The sequence below is a fragment of the Ochlerotatus camptorhynchus genome, unplaced genomic scaffold, assembly GCF_037179485.1.
Source record: "Ochlerotatus camptorhynchus isolate MF236.1 unplaced genomic scaffold, CSIRO-AGI_Acam_v1.1 ptg000062l, whole genome shotgun sequence".
Taxonomy (NCBI): Eukaryota; Metazoa; Arthropoda; class Insecta; order Diptera; family Culicidae; genus Ochlerotatus; species Ochlerotatus camptorhynchus.
The window spans coordinates 3,293,874-3,310,896 of NW_027040552.1; the positions used below are offsets into that span (position 1 = coordinate 3,293,874).

Below are 17,023 nucleotides of genomic sequence, written 5' to 3' on the forward strand. Positions count from 1 at the left end.
CAGTAACGCAGATCATGTCAGCGCTGCAGCGAAAATGGCGAGAGGACCAGCTAGAAAGTAGTAATGTGCTCACACAAGTGCGAAGTGAAAGCCGAAGCCGGGAGAACTCTCCGTCAGAGTAGGCTGAATCCACCACCGGTGGTTAACCGAGTAGAGCGCGACGCTGGGAGCTAAATGGTTCACAAATTGGAGAGACGATCAGCGAAGTGGTAGCGCCAGTTAACTGAGGTAAAGTGAGGTGCGTTATGCACGGCCCCCTTCGAAGTAATAGGAGAAGTGGTTCCGGGAGAAAAGGGTTTCCTCTTTGCCAAAAAAAAGTGTCGGTCCCGTAGTGTCGGCCCGATAGTGTCGGTCGGATAGTGTCTGCGAGTGGCGATGACTGGATGGCGACAGCCGAATAACGTCGGCTGGATAGCGTCTGCTGGATAGCGTCTGCTGCATAGCGCCTGTTGGATAGCGTCGGCCGGATAGCGGGTTTCATTGACTGGATTGCAATGTGATTCCACACCACGAGGTCCACGTTAGCACTTCGCAGCCAGCCGACGACAGTCAATTCCAGGAACCGCATTAACTCACTGTCTTTTCGTGCTCTGGATCACTTCACACCCTGGAAGTGGTACTCTCTCGCTCTTCGTTTGCGCAGATCTCTCCTTCCCCCGCTCATTCATTTTGAGTTCAGTGCGTTGTGGCATATCACCACTCCTAACAAATGAAGCAAATCCTCCCCGTTACTAATCTACCAGCCTTCCTCATTTGTCGCTAAGACTTTATATTCTATCTAGCTATATCTACATTAAGGGCCCTATACACCTAAAAAAAAGTGAATTTGATCAAAGTAGGCCATGATTTTCATCTGCAACCATATGAAATGTAGTACAATTTTAAATTTTGATATATTAGCTGGTTATTGGCTCCAAGTGATCACCAGATGGCCACCGGAAGAAGTTCTTTTTTTTCTATCCTTTATTTAACGTCGGTCTCTGTTCCGCAATCTAGTGCCAATCACCGACGGACATCGATTGCCATCCATTGACGGTAATCGAATGTGCAGGAAGGTAGCTTCCACACCTGTGTAGGATATCGCACCCATTCAATCAAACACACATGGGCCGGGACCAACGGCTTTACTTCCCTTCCGAAGGAAGACGTGACCAGAGATTTTTATGCCTCAGAAAAATCCCACCGACCTCGGCTGGGATTGAACACCACCGGCGCCGGCGGAAGAAGTTCTAGAATATAAGTAAAATTGATTGCTACGTATATTTCATCAAAGCAGGCCATGTCTTTTCTCTGCAACAATATTGGATGTAGTAAATGTGATTTTTGAGAGAATTCAAGCGAATTTTAAATAAATTCGAATTAAATCTATGAAAATCCCAGCATGGCATTTATATCCTCATCAGGGAATCCCTCGAATTTCTTCGGGTAAAGGTCATCGTCTGATACTGTTCCATCGCTCGCTTCGTACACAGATTCAACCATTGTAGTGGTGTTGTAGGTGGTGTTTTGAAATGATTTTAATTTTCAAAATCGATTAAATTACTCATTTGACCCAATCACATTCAGCTAAATAGCATTCGACATAATAGCACTCGCCCAAATTAGAGTCGATGTACAATGAGTCACGCCAAGAGAAAAACAGTTGAACTCGCATCACGGTTTTCGAAAGATTCCCTTTCTTTTAACTTGGCAACAGAGGACTTCTGCATCAACTTCAAATGACTTCTAGCGAGGAAATAAATTAACGGCTTTAGTTAAGCATTATATCAGTGATTTTGTCGAATTATCTTAAAGAAAAATAGTAGAAATTTTCATTACTGATCATTACAAAACGTATCGCATGACAAATGTAATGCTCACTGCGTGTTTATGATCATTTCTTCGGTTATATTTTATATTTAATTGCAATACCTTTCGTGGACCTTTCATAGCATCGTAATGTTTGTTTACTTTGCACGATAGGTAGCCGGTTTGACGGTTCAATAGGTAGACTTGGCTACACCGACTCTAGCCCAAATAACGTTTAACATGTTGGCATCTGGCCTAAACCTTCATCTAAAAAATAGTATTCCGGATGAAATTATTTACCGTATGCGTGATAATGATTGTACCATTGTACACATAAGGTTCCCGTTTCACCAGTGCATACAATGCCTTGGTTTTCTTTGCATGCACATAACATAGCTCATACCGTAGTAGGCTGTGTATCGAAGAAAACGATTTACTTAGTTTGACGGTTGCACCATGACGAAGTGGTAGCGTATTCGTGATTTGTCCCACACGCAAATGTCGCAAAAAGACATTTCAATCGCCGTGGGATTGTCCCGGTGGACCGTCAAAAGGGTTTTAGACCGAGAAAAGAAAGGACAACTATCCGCAAAGGTGGCCACAGGTCGTCCGAGGTCAGCTCGGGTTCCAAGGGTTATCGCTGCTATCAAAAGGAAGATTCGGGTGAATCCAGTGCGTTCAACAAGGAAAATGGTAAAGGAACATGGGATCAGTGACTTTACTGCACGGAAGATCGTAAAGGAAGATTGCGGGGTGAAATCGTGGGCACGGAAAAAAAAAACTCACAACGAACGATACAAGAAAATCTTGAACTTCCTTAAGCGAAAAAATCCGGTAATCCTGTTCATCGACGAGAGCATGTTTACCGTCGATCCCGTATCAAATTCCAGAACCGACCGGTATATTAGTTCTCTTCCGGTAAAAGACTTGGCCGACGAGCACAAGAACGTGTATCTGTGTATACGTGTGTTTGAATTGGTGGTTTCCGATGGCAAACAAAATGGACCTGGTGTTCATTTCAAAAGTCAACAAGGTCAACACGGAGGTCTACATAGGGATTTTAAGTAAGTATGTTCTTCCGTGGATCAAAGAACAGTACGGTCCGAAGCCAAATGTTTCAACCAGATGGGGCTCCGTGCCACACCTCGAACTGCACTCAGAAGTGGTTGCAGGAATATCTTCCGTTCTGGGCGATGGATATGTGGCCGCCATCCAGCCCCGATCTTAATCCACTGGATTACTCAATATGGCGCGTCATGAAGGCCAAGGCCTGTTCTAAACGCCACCCGAGTACAGCAAACCTCAGACAAACATTGACCCGTACCTGGAGAGAAATGGATCCAACTACATTATTAGAACCTGCCGTGCATTCCGGAAGCGTGTGGAGGCCATAATTGCAGCAAGTGGAAACTCGATCGATGATTAACATAGTTTAAGACTCTGGGAAACATCCCCCATTTAAATAAATAAAAAAAACTCAAAAACGAAATTTTTGAGATTTTTTTATAATTTTGACGTTGTGTAATGGTTCCCACCATGAAACTTTATAATAATGTGCAAAACTTATGAGTTTGGACCCATTTTTTCAACTAATTAAAACAGTCGCCCCCTGATTTAGCCGTTCCCTACCCCAATTAAAGTATGGCCCCTAAGTAGTAAACAAAAATCATACACAAATCTACCGGTAATAGAGTTGATTATAGAGTAATTTATGTAAAGGACATTCGGATGATCAAAGCTGCACCGCGTTTCGTTTCAATTCGTCCAATAAACCTCGATTTACTTTTGCTGTAAGATTCCATGACACTGAACAGTGGAGCATGCATTTTACACACACACTATTCTGCAGCGGTTGAATTAAAGGTTATAGAAATATCGCCTAGGTCTGTCTCATGTGGCCTCCGCCAACTATAATCATCTAACTGTAGATCTTCCCAGCATTACCTTACATTCGCCTCCTGCGATCAGCATTCCGAATCCTACGCTGTTGTCAAATTTTCCGTGTGTAACTTGATTTGTTTGTTTTTTTTCTTGCTAGAGCGATTATTTCAACTGTTTGTTTACTAGCGTATGGATGGGGTTAGTCAACACTGTCGGTGCTGGTTTTGTTTAACGGGACAGAGAAGAGAATCAAGAAAGAGTGTAGCTCATTTTGCTCATTTGGTAGCCATTCACTAGAAAATAAATTCTGTTTGCAACTTTCACAAGTTCGTCTTGACTAGTGGAATTTTTGTTTTTGTTTACTGAAACTTTGCTTCGGCTGTTTTTGTTTATATTTGCCTGCGATTGGTTAGTTTTTTTTTTCTTTGTTAATGTTATTAAGTTATGGGGTTAGGCTTCTTTTCGGTTTTCGATAACATGTTACTCTCAACTATTCAATAATTATTTTCAACCATTTTCAATAGTTTGTTTTGCATTTGTTTGTTTAGACTTTCACTATATATTTTTGTTTTGTTTCTCAGTTTGTTATACCCTACTTGGTAAGATTTGGTAAATAAAATTCTTAAATTATCTTGAGTTGAAGTAAACTTTAAGAATGTATATGCAAGTGTTTTGGTTAAAAGCGGGGTTTCGTGTATAGTTTTGTTTAAAAAGTTTCTATTAGTGTAAGTGTGTTAGTATCGTTAGTAGTTTTCATCAACTGAGTAAACTGAAAAGTCTATTATGGCCAATATTTTGTTTTTACAAATAAATAATCATTTATAAATAAATTACTCACATTCGTACATATGTCTACTTAATTATAATTTAGCTTAAACTCTCCGACATTTCCTAAGTGGTAAATAATTACACAAAAAATAAATTTGTATCAAAAAAGACTTCTGCGTAGGTCAATGCACTGATAGAAAATCAACACAGCATATCACACGATTTTTCATCGAAAATTAAAAATGACGTAGAAGGAAAATAGCTAAAGGTAGAATACTAAATTTTACTCGTAATGGCCTGAGTCCCAAACAATTCGTGAAACAGTGTGAGTGTGTACGGTAGAATTGTTGTAAAAAGTAAAATAAAAAATAGAGAATGAAAGACGCGTCATATAAAAACAGAGCGGCAGTAGTAGTGAATTTGTGCTCAGTCAGGGGTTGTGAAAGGCGCTTCTGATTTAAATCGTTATACATATCTGTGAATCGCTAATAACAAGCCCGTTTTGGTTAGATTCGGAAACTATTTTTAAACTTACAATGTACTTGGTTTTGCATTTTCTTTTTTTTTTTTTTGTGAGCAATAATTGCGTACTTATTATTTCGACTAAATGAGATCATCGAAGCGCGCAATAAATACAGACTTGGGAGATTCTACTAGTATGAGTGTGTTATATGTTTAATTTCCCCTTATTCACTTCTCAGGTAACGGAAACTACGAAATTTAACTACTTTAGATAATTTTTTTTTTGTTTCAGTGACGCAACGAAAATCAAAATTGTTGTCCAAAGTCTTAACCGATATTTTGTTTATACAAAGTTTGATTATTAAAGTTTTCTGTTAGTTGTTCTTGGTTATGTTTGATTTCATGGGACAATTTTATATTTATTTAAGTAGAAAATTTTGATTTCCATGCGTCATGACTGAGATCCAATCGTACACTTTCGATCGTAATCGACTGGTCTAAAACTGTCCTGCATCGATTATCAAACCTCACTGAGTCCAATAACTATTTACGTTTTTTTTTTACTTTCAGTCTCTCACACATTCAATTATTGTAAACTTTCCGTATTTAATGCATCGAACGGGTTATACAATTGCTGCTGATATTTACGCTAATACTCTGTAACTCCCAAAATCATACCTTAACTTGGTTGCGGAGCGACTAGAGCAGCGCCCGATTGCCGCAGCATCGCCATCGAAGCAGGCCTTTGCTGACCACCTTGGCCTTGACCTTTCCGATGATCCTGTTGCTGTATCAACGCTTGCTGCTGATGCTGCAATTGTAACTGCTGCTGCTGCTGCTGTTGTGGAGTAAGATTCTGATGTGGTGGCGGAAGCGGCTGATTGTGGGGTGGTACCTGAGGTGCTCCCGGTCCCGCATTCTCCTTTTGTGTTTCATCGCTCATCTGCGTCTGGATGACCTCCATGTACTCACGGATCAGGTTGGCAATTTGGAAGGCCTGGGAATAAAGGATTGTTGGAATTACTAATTTTCTGACAGCCTATCTTTGAGAAGCCTGCCACATGATTTGTCCAGAACACTAGCACAGTGATCGTGCAAAAGCCTGACTAACTTTTCCAGATAAATGCCTGCCAGAGACTTCGTCCACAAGCCTGGTAGACTCTTCATTTAGAAGTTTACCAAAGATTTCGTCAATAAGCCTGTCATAAACTTCCTCCGGAAACCTGTCTAATATTTCGTCCAGAACCCCGCCACTGGCTTCGTCCAACAGCTTGCCACAGATTACGCCCAGAACTATGTCAGAGATTTTGTCCAGAACCCTGCCACAGGCTTCGTTCAGCAGCCTGGCATAGACTTCGTCCAGCAGCCTGGCATAGGCTTTGTCTAAAAGCCTGCCAGAGAGATTCATCCAGTAGACTGCCATGGGCTTAACGCAGCAAACTGCAACAGACTTAACCCAGAAGACTGCCACAAGCTTTGTCCAGAAGACTACCACAGGCTTCGTCCAGATGACTACCACATGCTTTGTCTTGAAGACTGCTACAGGCTTCGTCCAGAAGACTGTCACAGGCTAGGCCCAGAAGACTGCCACAGGCTTTGTCCAGAAGACTGCCACAGGATTCGTCCAGAAGACTGCCACAGGCTTCGTTCAGAAGACTGCCACAGGCTTCGTTCAGAAGACGGCCACAAGCTTCACGCAGAAGACTGCCACAGGCTTCGTTCAGAAGACTGTCACAGGCTAGGCCCAGAAGACTGCCACAGGCTTTGTCCAGAAGACTGCCACAGGATTCGTCCAGAAGACTGTCACAGGCTTCGTCCAAAAGACTGCCACAGGCTTCGTCCAGAAGACTGCCACAGGCTTCGTCCAGAAGACGGCCACAAGCTTCACGCAGAAGACTGCCACAGGCTTCGTCCAGAAGACTGCCACAGGCTTCGTCCAGAAGAATGCTACAGGCTTCGTCCAGAAGACTGCCGCAGGCTTCGTCTAGAAGACTGCCACCGGCTTCATCCAGACGACTGCCACAGACTTCGTCCAGAAGACTGTTCATCCAGAAGCTTGCCACAAGCTTCGTCCAGAAGACTGCCACAAACTTCGTCCAGAAGACTACCATAGTTTTCTTCCAGAAGACTGTCACAGGCTTCGTCCAGAAGACTGTCACAGGCTTCGTCCAGAAGACTGTCACAGGCTTTTTCCAGAAGACTGTCACAGACTTCGTCCAGAAGACTGCCACAGACTTCGTCTAGAAGACTGTCACAGGCTTCGTCCAGAAGACGGCCACAAGCTTCGTCCAGAAGACTGCCACAGGCTTCGTCCAGAAGACTGTCACAGGCTTTTTCCAGAAGACTGCCACAGGCTTCGTCCAGAAGACTGCCACAGACTTCGTCTAGAAGACTGCCACAGGCCTCGTCCAGAAGCCTGTCACAGGCTCGTTCAGAAGACTGCCGTAGGCTTCGTCCAGAAGACTGTCGTAGGCTCCGCCCAGAGCACACCACAAGTTTCATCCAGAAACCAACCACAGGTTTCTTCCATAAGCCTAACACAGGCTTCGACCAGAAGCTTAACACAAGCTTTGATCTGAAGCCTGGCACATGCTTGGTCCAGAAATCTGCCTCATGTTTCGTCCAAATACTGCCATAAATTTCGTCCAGAAGCCTGCCAAAGGTCTCGTCTGAAATTCGTCTGAAATCGGCACCTTCCCAGCTATCCCACAGCTTCACCCAGTACTCACCTGCGCCGTCGTCAGAATGACCTTCGACTGCTTCTTGTCCGACCCGGTGATGATCATCAGACAGTTCATGTTCGGCGAGAACGACAGGATCGACTGGTACTCATAGGTGCAGAGCGTGTTGCGCGAACGGTGCTCCAGCAGGTGCAGTCCCTTCTGGTCCACCGCCAGCCATAGTATCCGAGGCCAGTTGGAAGTAAACGATTGCATCACATCAAAGATGGTAGCCTTGTGCAGGGGCCAGCTTTGAATCAGATTGAGGAAGGACTTCTTCGCTTCGGCCGGAGTCATTCCTCGCAAACTTTGGTGATGCATGGCCACACCCTCGTGCGGGATGTTCGGTACGAAGCGTGGCGGTAGACAGTGGGCCGCAATCGCACGGTAGTCCTGGACAACGTCCGAGCAGTCACCCAGTTCCAGCTGGCCTTGCAGGGCCGTTAACATGATCTACGGAAAATAACATTAGTTGTTAGGAACCTTCAGACCAAAACTCTGTGCAATCTCACCGCCTCCATCTCGGAAATCGGGAACCGCTCGGTCCGTAAACCGTGCAACACCTGATGGTACAGCAGTTCCTTCTCCACCGGATCTTCAAGATTAATATACTGATCGCAGAAGAGATGCTTCTTGAACAGGAACAGATGATGCTGCCGTCGGCAAGCTGGCGCTAGGTTCGAACTCTGATTCTGCTGGACAGCTTGTGCCGCCGCGGTACGGTACTTCTCCCATTTGGACATCACATCCGCAACCTTCTCGTCCGGAAGCAGTGCGCGTTCGGAAGCACCTAGCACTTCGTAGATTGCGTAGCCTACATGGGATGAATGGAATGGGAAGCAATGATTTGGACTGATGGAACATCTACCAAACTCCTAAACCTTACCTTGTGCGTTTTCCTGCAGTCCAATCTTCTTCTTAACAATCTCCATGACTTCCCTCGAAGTCGAACTCGGATGGAACTCTACCGAGTGGTACTGCCCGTCCATGAAGTGGAACCGGGCATAAATCGGTCTACGATTAATCGTACATACGATCTCCTCCCGGCTCGGAGGCCATTGCCGTCGACGAGTTCCCTGCGTCTTGAAGAAGCACTTCTCAGCAAACCGAGCATACTTGCCTTCCTCGCTAATGAAGTCGCTAGCGCATCGTTTCAAATGACCTATCAAATATTTCCTAACTACTTTCTGCGGGGGAAGAATTACGCTACATGCCAACGAAAGCAGGGCCCAGTGACGTAGGTTTACACGTGAGTTCGGATCGGGATGGTCAGTCGTTTGCTTGATCAACTGCAGGTACAGTTCGTTCAGCAGAGATTCCTTTCGCATGCATCGATCCATGATCGATTGAATCAAGGTGATGTGCTCGTCTTCGGCTCGTTGAACAGTTTCACCTAAAGTGGAACGCAGTCTAATAAATTCAGAATACGCCAGCATTTAATAACTTACCGTTCTGACCCAGCCCAGCGTAGGTCAAGATCGAGTTGAACACCTGCATCATGGACTGTTCCTCCTGATCCGGCAGCTTGCTCAAGCTCTGCGGCAATGGTTGCCTACTGAAGGCCCAGTACGCATGTGGGAACCCTTTGTATGTTTCACCGTGATCATGCACTGGACTGCCGTGTTCCGCACGGAGTTTCTCCAGCCGATGCTTTGACAGCCGCCGAAGTGTATTCCTCAAAAAGCCACCGCTAGGATCTTGCGGCTTTCGTAGGATCTCCGCATCCACCAGGTGTCGCCGACATACAACCACATTGTGATGCAGCCTGACGCGATCTTCGTTGGTGATCCCCTTGCTCTTCTTAGCGGGGACCTCGTTCTCAGTTATCCAGTTCGATAGCGCCGGGAAGTAAGACACGATCAGCGAACCGATCTCGTTCTTCTGCGACGTTTCGAACACGAAGCATCGCTGCTGATCCGTGGTAGTGTTTGTGCTTGTATGACGGTTCAGGCTGATCGTAATGAAGCTATCGCTCGGATCTAGCATGATCGACTCGATATCACTGTAGCGGAACTCGTACAGCACAAACTTATCGTCCGGCTTGATCAGGATAATACCCTCGCAGTTGACGCCGAGGATCAGACTATTTCCGTAGCTCCAATAGCCCCGGTACGATACAGCGAACATTGTGGTACCGTACAGCGGATACTGCATCACACAAGAAAGATACAAGACCTTAGCGGTTAGTTCCGTACGGCCGGCACCGTACTGGCGATGGGCTTGAGCCAAGATCGGAACCCAGAACTGCTCTTCGCGAGTTTTGCTGATACGTTCCGGAAGATAACTGCCCACATCCGAGTAGTACTCCGGTTTGGGTTGATTCGAAGGATCACCAAGCGCAACCTGAGCCTGTAGACCGGCCAGCTGGAGGGCTACCTTCTCCGATACGGGGAAGTCATCACACTACAAGAATCTCAATTAGTGAAGTTCATTTGAGAATCACTTTCGAATCTTACCTTCACCACGCTGTACACGGCCTGCGCATACAGCATGTTGACCTCGACCGGATCCTGCGACAGTTCACGGGTACTCTTGAACAGTCGCTTCTTGAAAACGAACCGATTCTCACCCGAACCCAAAGTGGTGGCATTTTTGCGCAGTGTCGAGCTTCCAGCATGGATTTTGGTTTGTTTACTGTAAGAAAAATTAAAATTTTCCCCAAAAATCAACTCAGTTGCCTGGTAGCTGCTAGATCTTAGCTAGTGTTTTGTCCAGTCCCTACACACAATTGTAGTTCAGTACAAGTATTGCCCTGTCAAGTAGTGTAGTACTTCGGAATGTCTTTGCTACGAAGTTCCTCCGGCAGTTTGAGGTAGAGGAAGATTCGATAGGCACGTCGGTTGACCTTCTTGACGATATTGGTCTGATGGCCGCCGCGATCACGTCCGCTGAAATAATTGGATTAACGTGGTTATGATCGACGGTCTTAAAAAGGTGAGCTTATGAATCCACTGCAAACCCCTTCTCCGATGGTACACACACTGCCTCCTGCCTCTCCACAGAAAACCGGAATTTAGTTGGGCTCAAACGATGATCTTTGTACACAAAATGAGGTTATGTCAACACGATTGCCTGTATGTTTCGATTGGTTCGTTGATCTTTCACCTATTTACAACAATCATCCCGGTCTCGAACCCTCAGTTAGTTAAGTCAATCTCATTCCATTAGTCCAAGAATTAAAGCAAAAGAACAAAAGCCCAATACGGGCGGTACTTACGCTTCCCAGGCGGCAATTATGTCATACAGATAATCGTGTGACTTGACATGTTCCTCCCCGTCCGGTCGCGACTGATAGATGGCCCAGCCTTCGATGTTGCATAGGCCCAGCTTCTCCGCAAGCTTGGCGACGGCATCGCTGGCCGTGTCCGTCGGGTGAACGTCAATGGCCTTGGTACGTCCGTCTAGGAAGAAGAACCGACACACAATCGTTCCCAGCCGCCGCATGGCCTAAAAATTTAGATATGTATTGTTATGTTCTGGAAACCAGAAAACTGACAACGCTGCCATACTCACCGCCACTTCCACGCTTGACGGCGCATACTGCCGGCAGCGCACCTTCGTATTCTTGCAGTTATCGAGACACCACTGAACGTACTGCCTCAGCTTGCCCTCCAGTGACTCCAGATTCTTCTTCAGAAAGCTCACAAAGTACCGGAACAGTAGTTTGCTTGGCTGGAACGCCACAATGGTCAGACAGAGCAGCAGCCACACCCGATCGGTCCAGTCCACGCTCGGATTGTTCGTTGCCTGACGCATACATTGCACAAAGATTTCATCCCGCAGCTCTTCCCGCTCGATTCCCTGCCCGATGATGAACTGTATCACCTGCAGTTCCTTCTCGCTGCTCAACTCGCCACGGGTGTATTTGCAGAGATCCTTGGAACAAGAGAATATCAGGTTAGGTTAGGTTATAATCAAAACAAGTGTAAAACTTACCCTAAAAATATTGCACGCTAGGGTCACATTCTCCGGATCGTACATGTGAATGTGTGACGTAGGAATCGTATTACCCCGGTAGTACGTTATCATCTCATATTTCGGAACCATGTCGACTGACTTGCGCCCCTTCCGCGTCAGGGTCGCCATTATGGTTCCCTCTGGGGATCGCTCATGAGTATTGTAGTAACTCTCAGCAAATTCCAGTATGTCGTAGTACACATCATCCCGCAGTAATTCCTTCTCTCGCTCGGTTATATCCAGTTGCTGCATCTCCTGGAGCTTTTTCTCCACTCGGTACTTCCTTCGTTGTTCCCGTTCGGCCAACGGATGCCCACCGCCGGTTGAGGAAGTCCTTGAGCTCGGACGGCTGTGCTTTGGTGAGGAAGGACTCATCGGTCCACCGGAACCCCGTTGAACCGGACTAGCGGAGCGGATGACGGCTGGACTCTTGGGTCGCAGTTTGTGACCACCGTTCTCCAGACTTTGTGGCTGGTGGATAACTCCGTGGGCATGCGGAGGCGGTGGTGGAGCGTGGTTGGTGTGCTGTTGCTGCTGAAGTTGTTGCTGCAGGCTGAGCTGATGGGCTGCCAGCTGCAGCTGGTGCTGCGCTTGGAGTTGTTGCTGTTGCAGGGCTGTAGGTATTTGTCCGGGTTGGTGCTGCGGAACAGGAGGAACTTTCTCGTGTACCTCCGGAGGTGGTGGAAGCTCTTTGAGATGAATAACCGCTTCGTAGATGGGTTCCTCCTTGTGGCGGATGTGGTGCTGGTCCATCGTGGACGGAATCGGAACCGGGTTTGGCAGTGAACTGTTGTTGTTGTCCGTTGGGATCGGTGGTGGTGGCATTGTTGGTTCCGGGAGGGATGGGATTCTAAGGGAAAGAATTATTTAATTCCATATATCACGAGCGAATGAGTGCCATGTTGAGAAGGCCTCATTAGGAATGAAGGTTCAATCGCGTTAGGAATGCAAATTAGCTAGAATGCACGCGTAAGATCTTCGTTAGGTTACCATAGACAAACAGACTCATAGATCAGTCAATTAAATAAAATTTGAATATAAATATCTCTGGAGTATCGTCAGATAGTGACTTCAGTGTTCTTCCCAACCTTTGAAGAAGCAGTATCAAGTATTAGTATCAGCAGTATTCGAAGGGCATTCTGCAGGGATCTCCTAGGAAATTCTGGATTGTATTCATTAGAAATAGGTCATGACTCCTACCGACGAAATAAATTTCATCATTCTGGTATTGAACATCAAACGAACAAGCCGTATTCTCAATAAATCATTATAATAGGTTATGGGCCTATTGACCGCTGAAAATTGAAGCTCTGAAGATTCGAAATGATCACCAGTAATTCAAGTAGTAGTCAGAATTCGGAAGCTCACGAGTTTTCAATTCTTCCCGGAATCGAGCGACTGTACGGACGGGAGAATTGGGTGACATGGAAGTACGCCGTCCAAAGTTACTTCAAGCTTGAAGATCTTTGTGAGGCCGTCAAACCCGATAGGAAAGCGGACGGAACTTTCGAGGAAGTCAACGCCACGAAAAACTGAAAAGCAAGAGCGAAAATAATTCTGTTGCTGAATCTAACGAGCTATGTTCAAGTGGAGGAAGCGAGAACAGTGAATGAAATCTGGGACAACCTGGAGAAAGTGTTTCAAGATTTCGGACTCACTAGGCGAGTAGGACTTCTGCGGAATCTGGTGAAGACTGACCCTGCAAGCTATTCATCGATGTCGGAATACGTTAATCAAATTATTTCGGAAATGGAATTGGAATTGGATTCAAGATTTCTGCGGAATGGGTTGACGGAGTACAGGCCAATGATTATGGCTCTGGAAAACTCCGGAACATCGGTAACAAGACATGCCATCAAGACCAAGCTACTGCAGGAGCTGCAGGCACCTTCGTCGGATGCGGCACTACTGACAAAAGGGAAGCGTGGAGGATTCAACAGGCAGTAGGAAACATTCAACCAACCCAAGACGGAATCAAAAGGTCCGAAGTGCAGGAAGTGTAAGAAATACAGCTACATCGCAAAAGACTTTAGAAGTTCGAACGCAGAAGTTTTTTGCACTGTGTTGTCGTCGATTGAGTCCAACAGCAGCACCGATTGGTTTTTCGACTCCGGAGCAACAGTTTACATGACTCACAACAAAGCGCTGTTGAAGGATCTGAAGCCATCGAATGGTAATGTTGTTGCGGTCAACAAGGGCGAAATGAGCATTGAAGCTATCGGAAAAACCATTCTGAGGCCACATGCATTGTCGGGAAAGCAGGTACTTGCATGCTCATCAGCTGTGTCTCTGGATATCTGGCATCGACAAATGGGCCATCTGAATTTGGCGGGATTAAAGAAACTGACGGATGGGCTGGTTGATTGCATGGAACTGAGTGAAAAGCAAGGGGTAGATCACTCCGCACACCATTCTTGGATCAACATTTTTCTCAGTGTGCCGCAGGTGTGCCGGTCATAGAGCAAGCTGCGATTGTTTGAAAAATATGTATATTATGGTATATTTAACAACCCGGTATTTCTGACAGTTTGAATGTTTTGGTTTGCATTCACAACGGCCCCGAAAATGTCGAATATCGTGCTCGATAAGAATTCTTTCTACCGACGAATAAAACGCCTCTACGCCAACTGGAATTAGCCAGAGTTTTCCCATGATGATTCGCTGCAGAAGGCGGACTGCATTCTGACGGCGGTCGGCGAAGACGAGGAAACCAATACAGCAAATCCACCTCGCTGCAGACCTGGCTGCTGGGATACGAGCTGACCGATACGATTACGGTGATGTGCGAAAAGTCCATATTTTTCCTGACCAGCAAGAAGATCTACTTCTTAAAGCAGATCGAGAAGGACGGTGAGGAGGGCATTCCGTCGGTTAAGCTGCTGGTTTGGGATAAGAATAACATAGGCAAGGCTGCTGGAGGCGATCAAGGATTGCAGAACGTTGGGCGTCTTCTTCAAGGAGAACTTCCTGGGTGAATTGTGTGAATCGTGGCGAGCCTTCGTCAAGGACAAGAGCTTCAACACGGTGGACATCAGCGTCCCAATCGGGTACATCATGTGCTCCAAGGAGGACTCCGAGGTTATCACCATCAAGAAGGCCTGCCTGGTGACGGTAGACGTATTCAACAAGTACCGCAAGGATCACATCTTGGAGATTATCGATGCTGATAAGAAAGTAAAACATGCCAAACTGTCGGAAGGTGTCGAGCAGGCTCTGACGGACAAAAGGTTTGTCTCCGATATCAACTAGTTGGACATGTGCCACCCGGCGATTATCCAATCGGGTGGCAATTACAGATTGAAGTTCAGTACATTCAGCGACAAGAACTATCTGCACTTCGCATCGATCATCTGTGCTCTGGGTGCGCGTTACAAGTCCTATGCTCCAATGTCGTTCGAACGTTGCTGGTAAATTCGATGGAAACAATTCAGAAGCACTACACCTTTCTGCTCAATCTGGAAGAGGAACTGCTGAAGGTGATGATTCCGGGCAAGAAGCTCTCGGAGGTTTCTGACGTCGGAATGGATTATGCCAAGAAGGAGGATCCAAGCTAAGAGGTTCGGTTTTGCCATCGGGTTGGAGTTTCGGGAGAATGATCCAATCCATCCAAATTGTTCATGCATTCCGGTTCGTAGTACACTCCATTTGCGTAGTAGCTGTAAGACTTGTGACCGGCCTCGATAGCAATCGACAGCCCTCGGAAGCCTACATTTCGAATTTAAATGTGAACCGAGACGTGAATTGCTGGTCTGAATTTCTCTAGTATATACAGTTAGAGTAGTTTTCTGAAATACACCGGCAGACTTCAATGACAGCTGTCCAGCAGTGCTCCCATTTTATTTAATAAACAATCCAATGCCTTCGAGATTGTGCCGATGGATGTGCCCAAGCTGTGCCGAATCAACTTTCGGCGTACTGTGCTGAGTAACTTACCCCCTGGTGAAAAGACTGACAGCGATTGCAGCGCAAGTGCGATGGGAAAACACAGTTGGCAACCATTAAGCAAGAAGGGTTCCCGTGCATCTGAAGTGTTGGTGGTCGATACATTCAGACATCTGTGGTCCGATGGAAGTCAAGTCGTTAGGAGGAAGCAGATATTATATTGTATTTGTGGATAACAAGTCAAGACGGATGTTTGTCTATTTTCTGCGATCAAAGTCGAAAGGCGAAGTTCTGGATACATTCAGAAAATTCCATGTGATGGCAGAGCGACAAACAGGTTAGAATATACAAACCAGGTTTGGAAACCGGCATCAAACCACGAATAGCTGCACTCCAAAAGAAAATGGTCTGGCAGAGAGGGTGAATCAGTCGATAGTCGAACGTGCATACAACCCTTCCTTTTTTAAGTGAATCTTGACGAACATTTTTGGGCAGAAGCTGTGTCACTGGCGGTATACCTCCTGAATCGTTCACCGACACGAGGACATTATGTCACACCTGAAGAGCTCTGGAGCGTTAGAATCTTCAGAACACAACCAATGGTTCACGTTGCAAAACAAAATCGACGCAAATGGGATACATGCGAAAGCATGCATTTTGGTAGGAATGGATGAAGATACCAAGGGTTATCGTTTATTTGATCTGAAGATCAGAAAGATTGTCAAGAGTCGGGATGTAAGATTCATCAACAAAGGGACAATTGGAAGTCGTGAATTGAAACCTGATCGAGGAAGTGGTCGCACGGTGATCAGACTGGATGTTGAAGAGACTGCTTATTTTTGCTTGAATAAGCTATTATTCTGCGTTCAATGTTTGTTGGGCTGTGTCACTATCGTCAGAGGTTACGGATAAAACGAGTGCCGCGGCTGTACCAATTATTCCCGAGAGTGACTTCGAAGACGACGATTACGAAGAGGCGTTAAGCAACGTTAGCAGCAGTTCAACAGACTCCGTGATTGACCGTAACCGTGCTCACACCCCGCCAAGTGTCATATCCGCGTGGGTCATTAGCGTTGAGGCGAAGCGGTCGGGATCACAATCGCCCAGGAAAGTATGATCAGTTTATTGTTTCGACCAAAGGCTTGCCTTGTTGCCGTTCCTCACAGACTTCCCAAGCTGATGTTGCGCAAGTTGCGGAGCCGAACGAATCTGTGGAGTCAGACGAGTTGGACTATTTTAGTAGATTGACGACTCAGCAACAGATCGACAATGTAAATATCGACATTTCAAACGATCCTGTCACGCCACAAGATGCGATGTCGCGTCCCGATCCCGAAAAGTGGAAGGTAGCCATACAGGAGGAGTACGATGCGTTGATCAGCAACGGTACCTGGACGCTGGCGAACTTCCTAAAGGTAGGAAGGCGATAAAATGCAAGTGGATATATCAAGCTGAACATTGTATTAGGTCCTAAGTAACATTGACAGATTCTCTTCGTCGACTTTCTCTTTGTATCTCCACGGACATGTAAAGGCATTCCCAGGTACTTTCAGCACACAGATCGA

The 17,023-nt window shown here is 46.0% G+C and overlaps 1 protein-coding gene across 2 annotated transcripts in view; it reads right to left on the bottom strand.

Moving 5' to 3' along the window:
• Positions 1–4,208: 4,208 nt before the first annotated feature.
• The window catches only part of Myo81F (Myosin 81F), a 211,987-nt gene continuing 199,172 nt past the window's right edge, over positions 4,209–17,023 (bottom strand). The window contains exons 8-16 of one of the 2 annotated variants that reach the window (XM_065239781.1): positions 11,556–12,426; positions 11,133–11,495; positions 10,837–11,066; positions 10,076–10,253; positions 9,068–10,022; positions 8,506–9,012; positions 8,135–8,433; positions 7,629–8,072; positions 4,209–5,896 (exon numbers count right to left, since the gene is read on the bottom strand). In XM_065239781.1, coding sequence (XP_065095853.1) covers positions 5,579–5,896; positions 7,629–8,072; positions 8,135–8,433; positions 8,506–9,012; positions 9,068–10,022; positions 10,076–10,253; positions 10,837–11,066; positions 11,133–11,495; positions 11,556–12,426 — 4,165 coding nt within the window. In that variant the 3' untranslated portion in view covers positions 4,209–5,578. Of the gene's footprint in view, positions 5,897–7,628; positions 8,073–8,131; positions 8,434–8,505; positions 9,013–9,067; positions 10,023–10,075; positions 10,254–10,836; positions 11,067–11,132; positions 11,496–11,555; positions 12,427–17,023 lie in introns of both variants that reach the window. The other variant, XM_065239780.1, reaches the window with a different exon arrangement.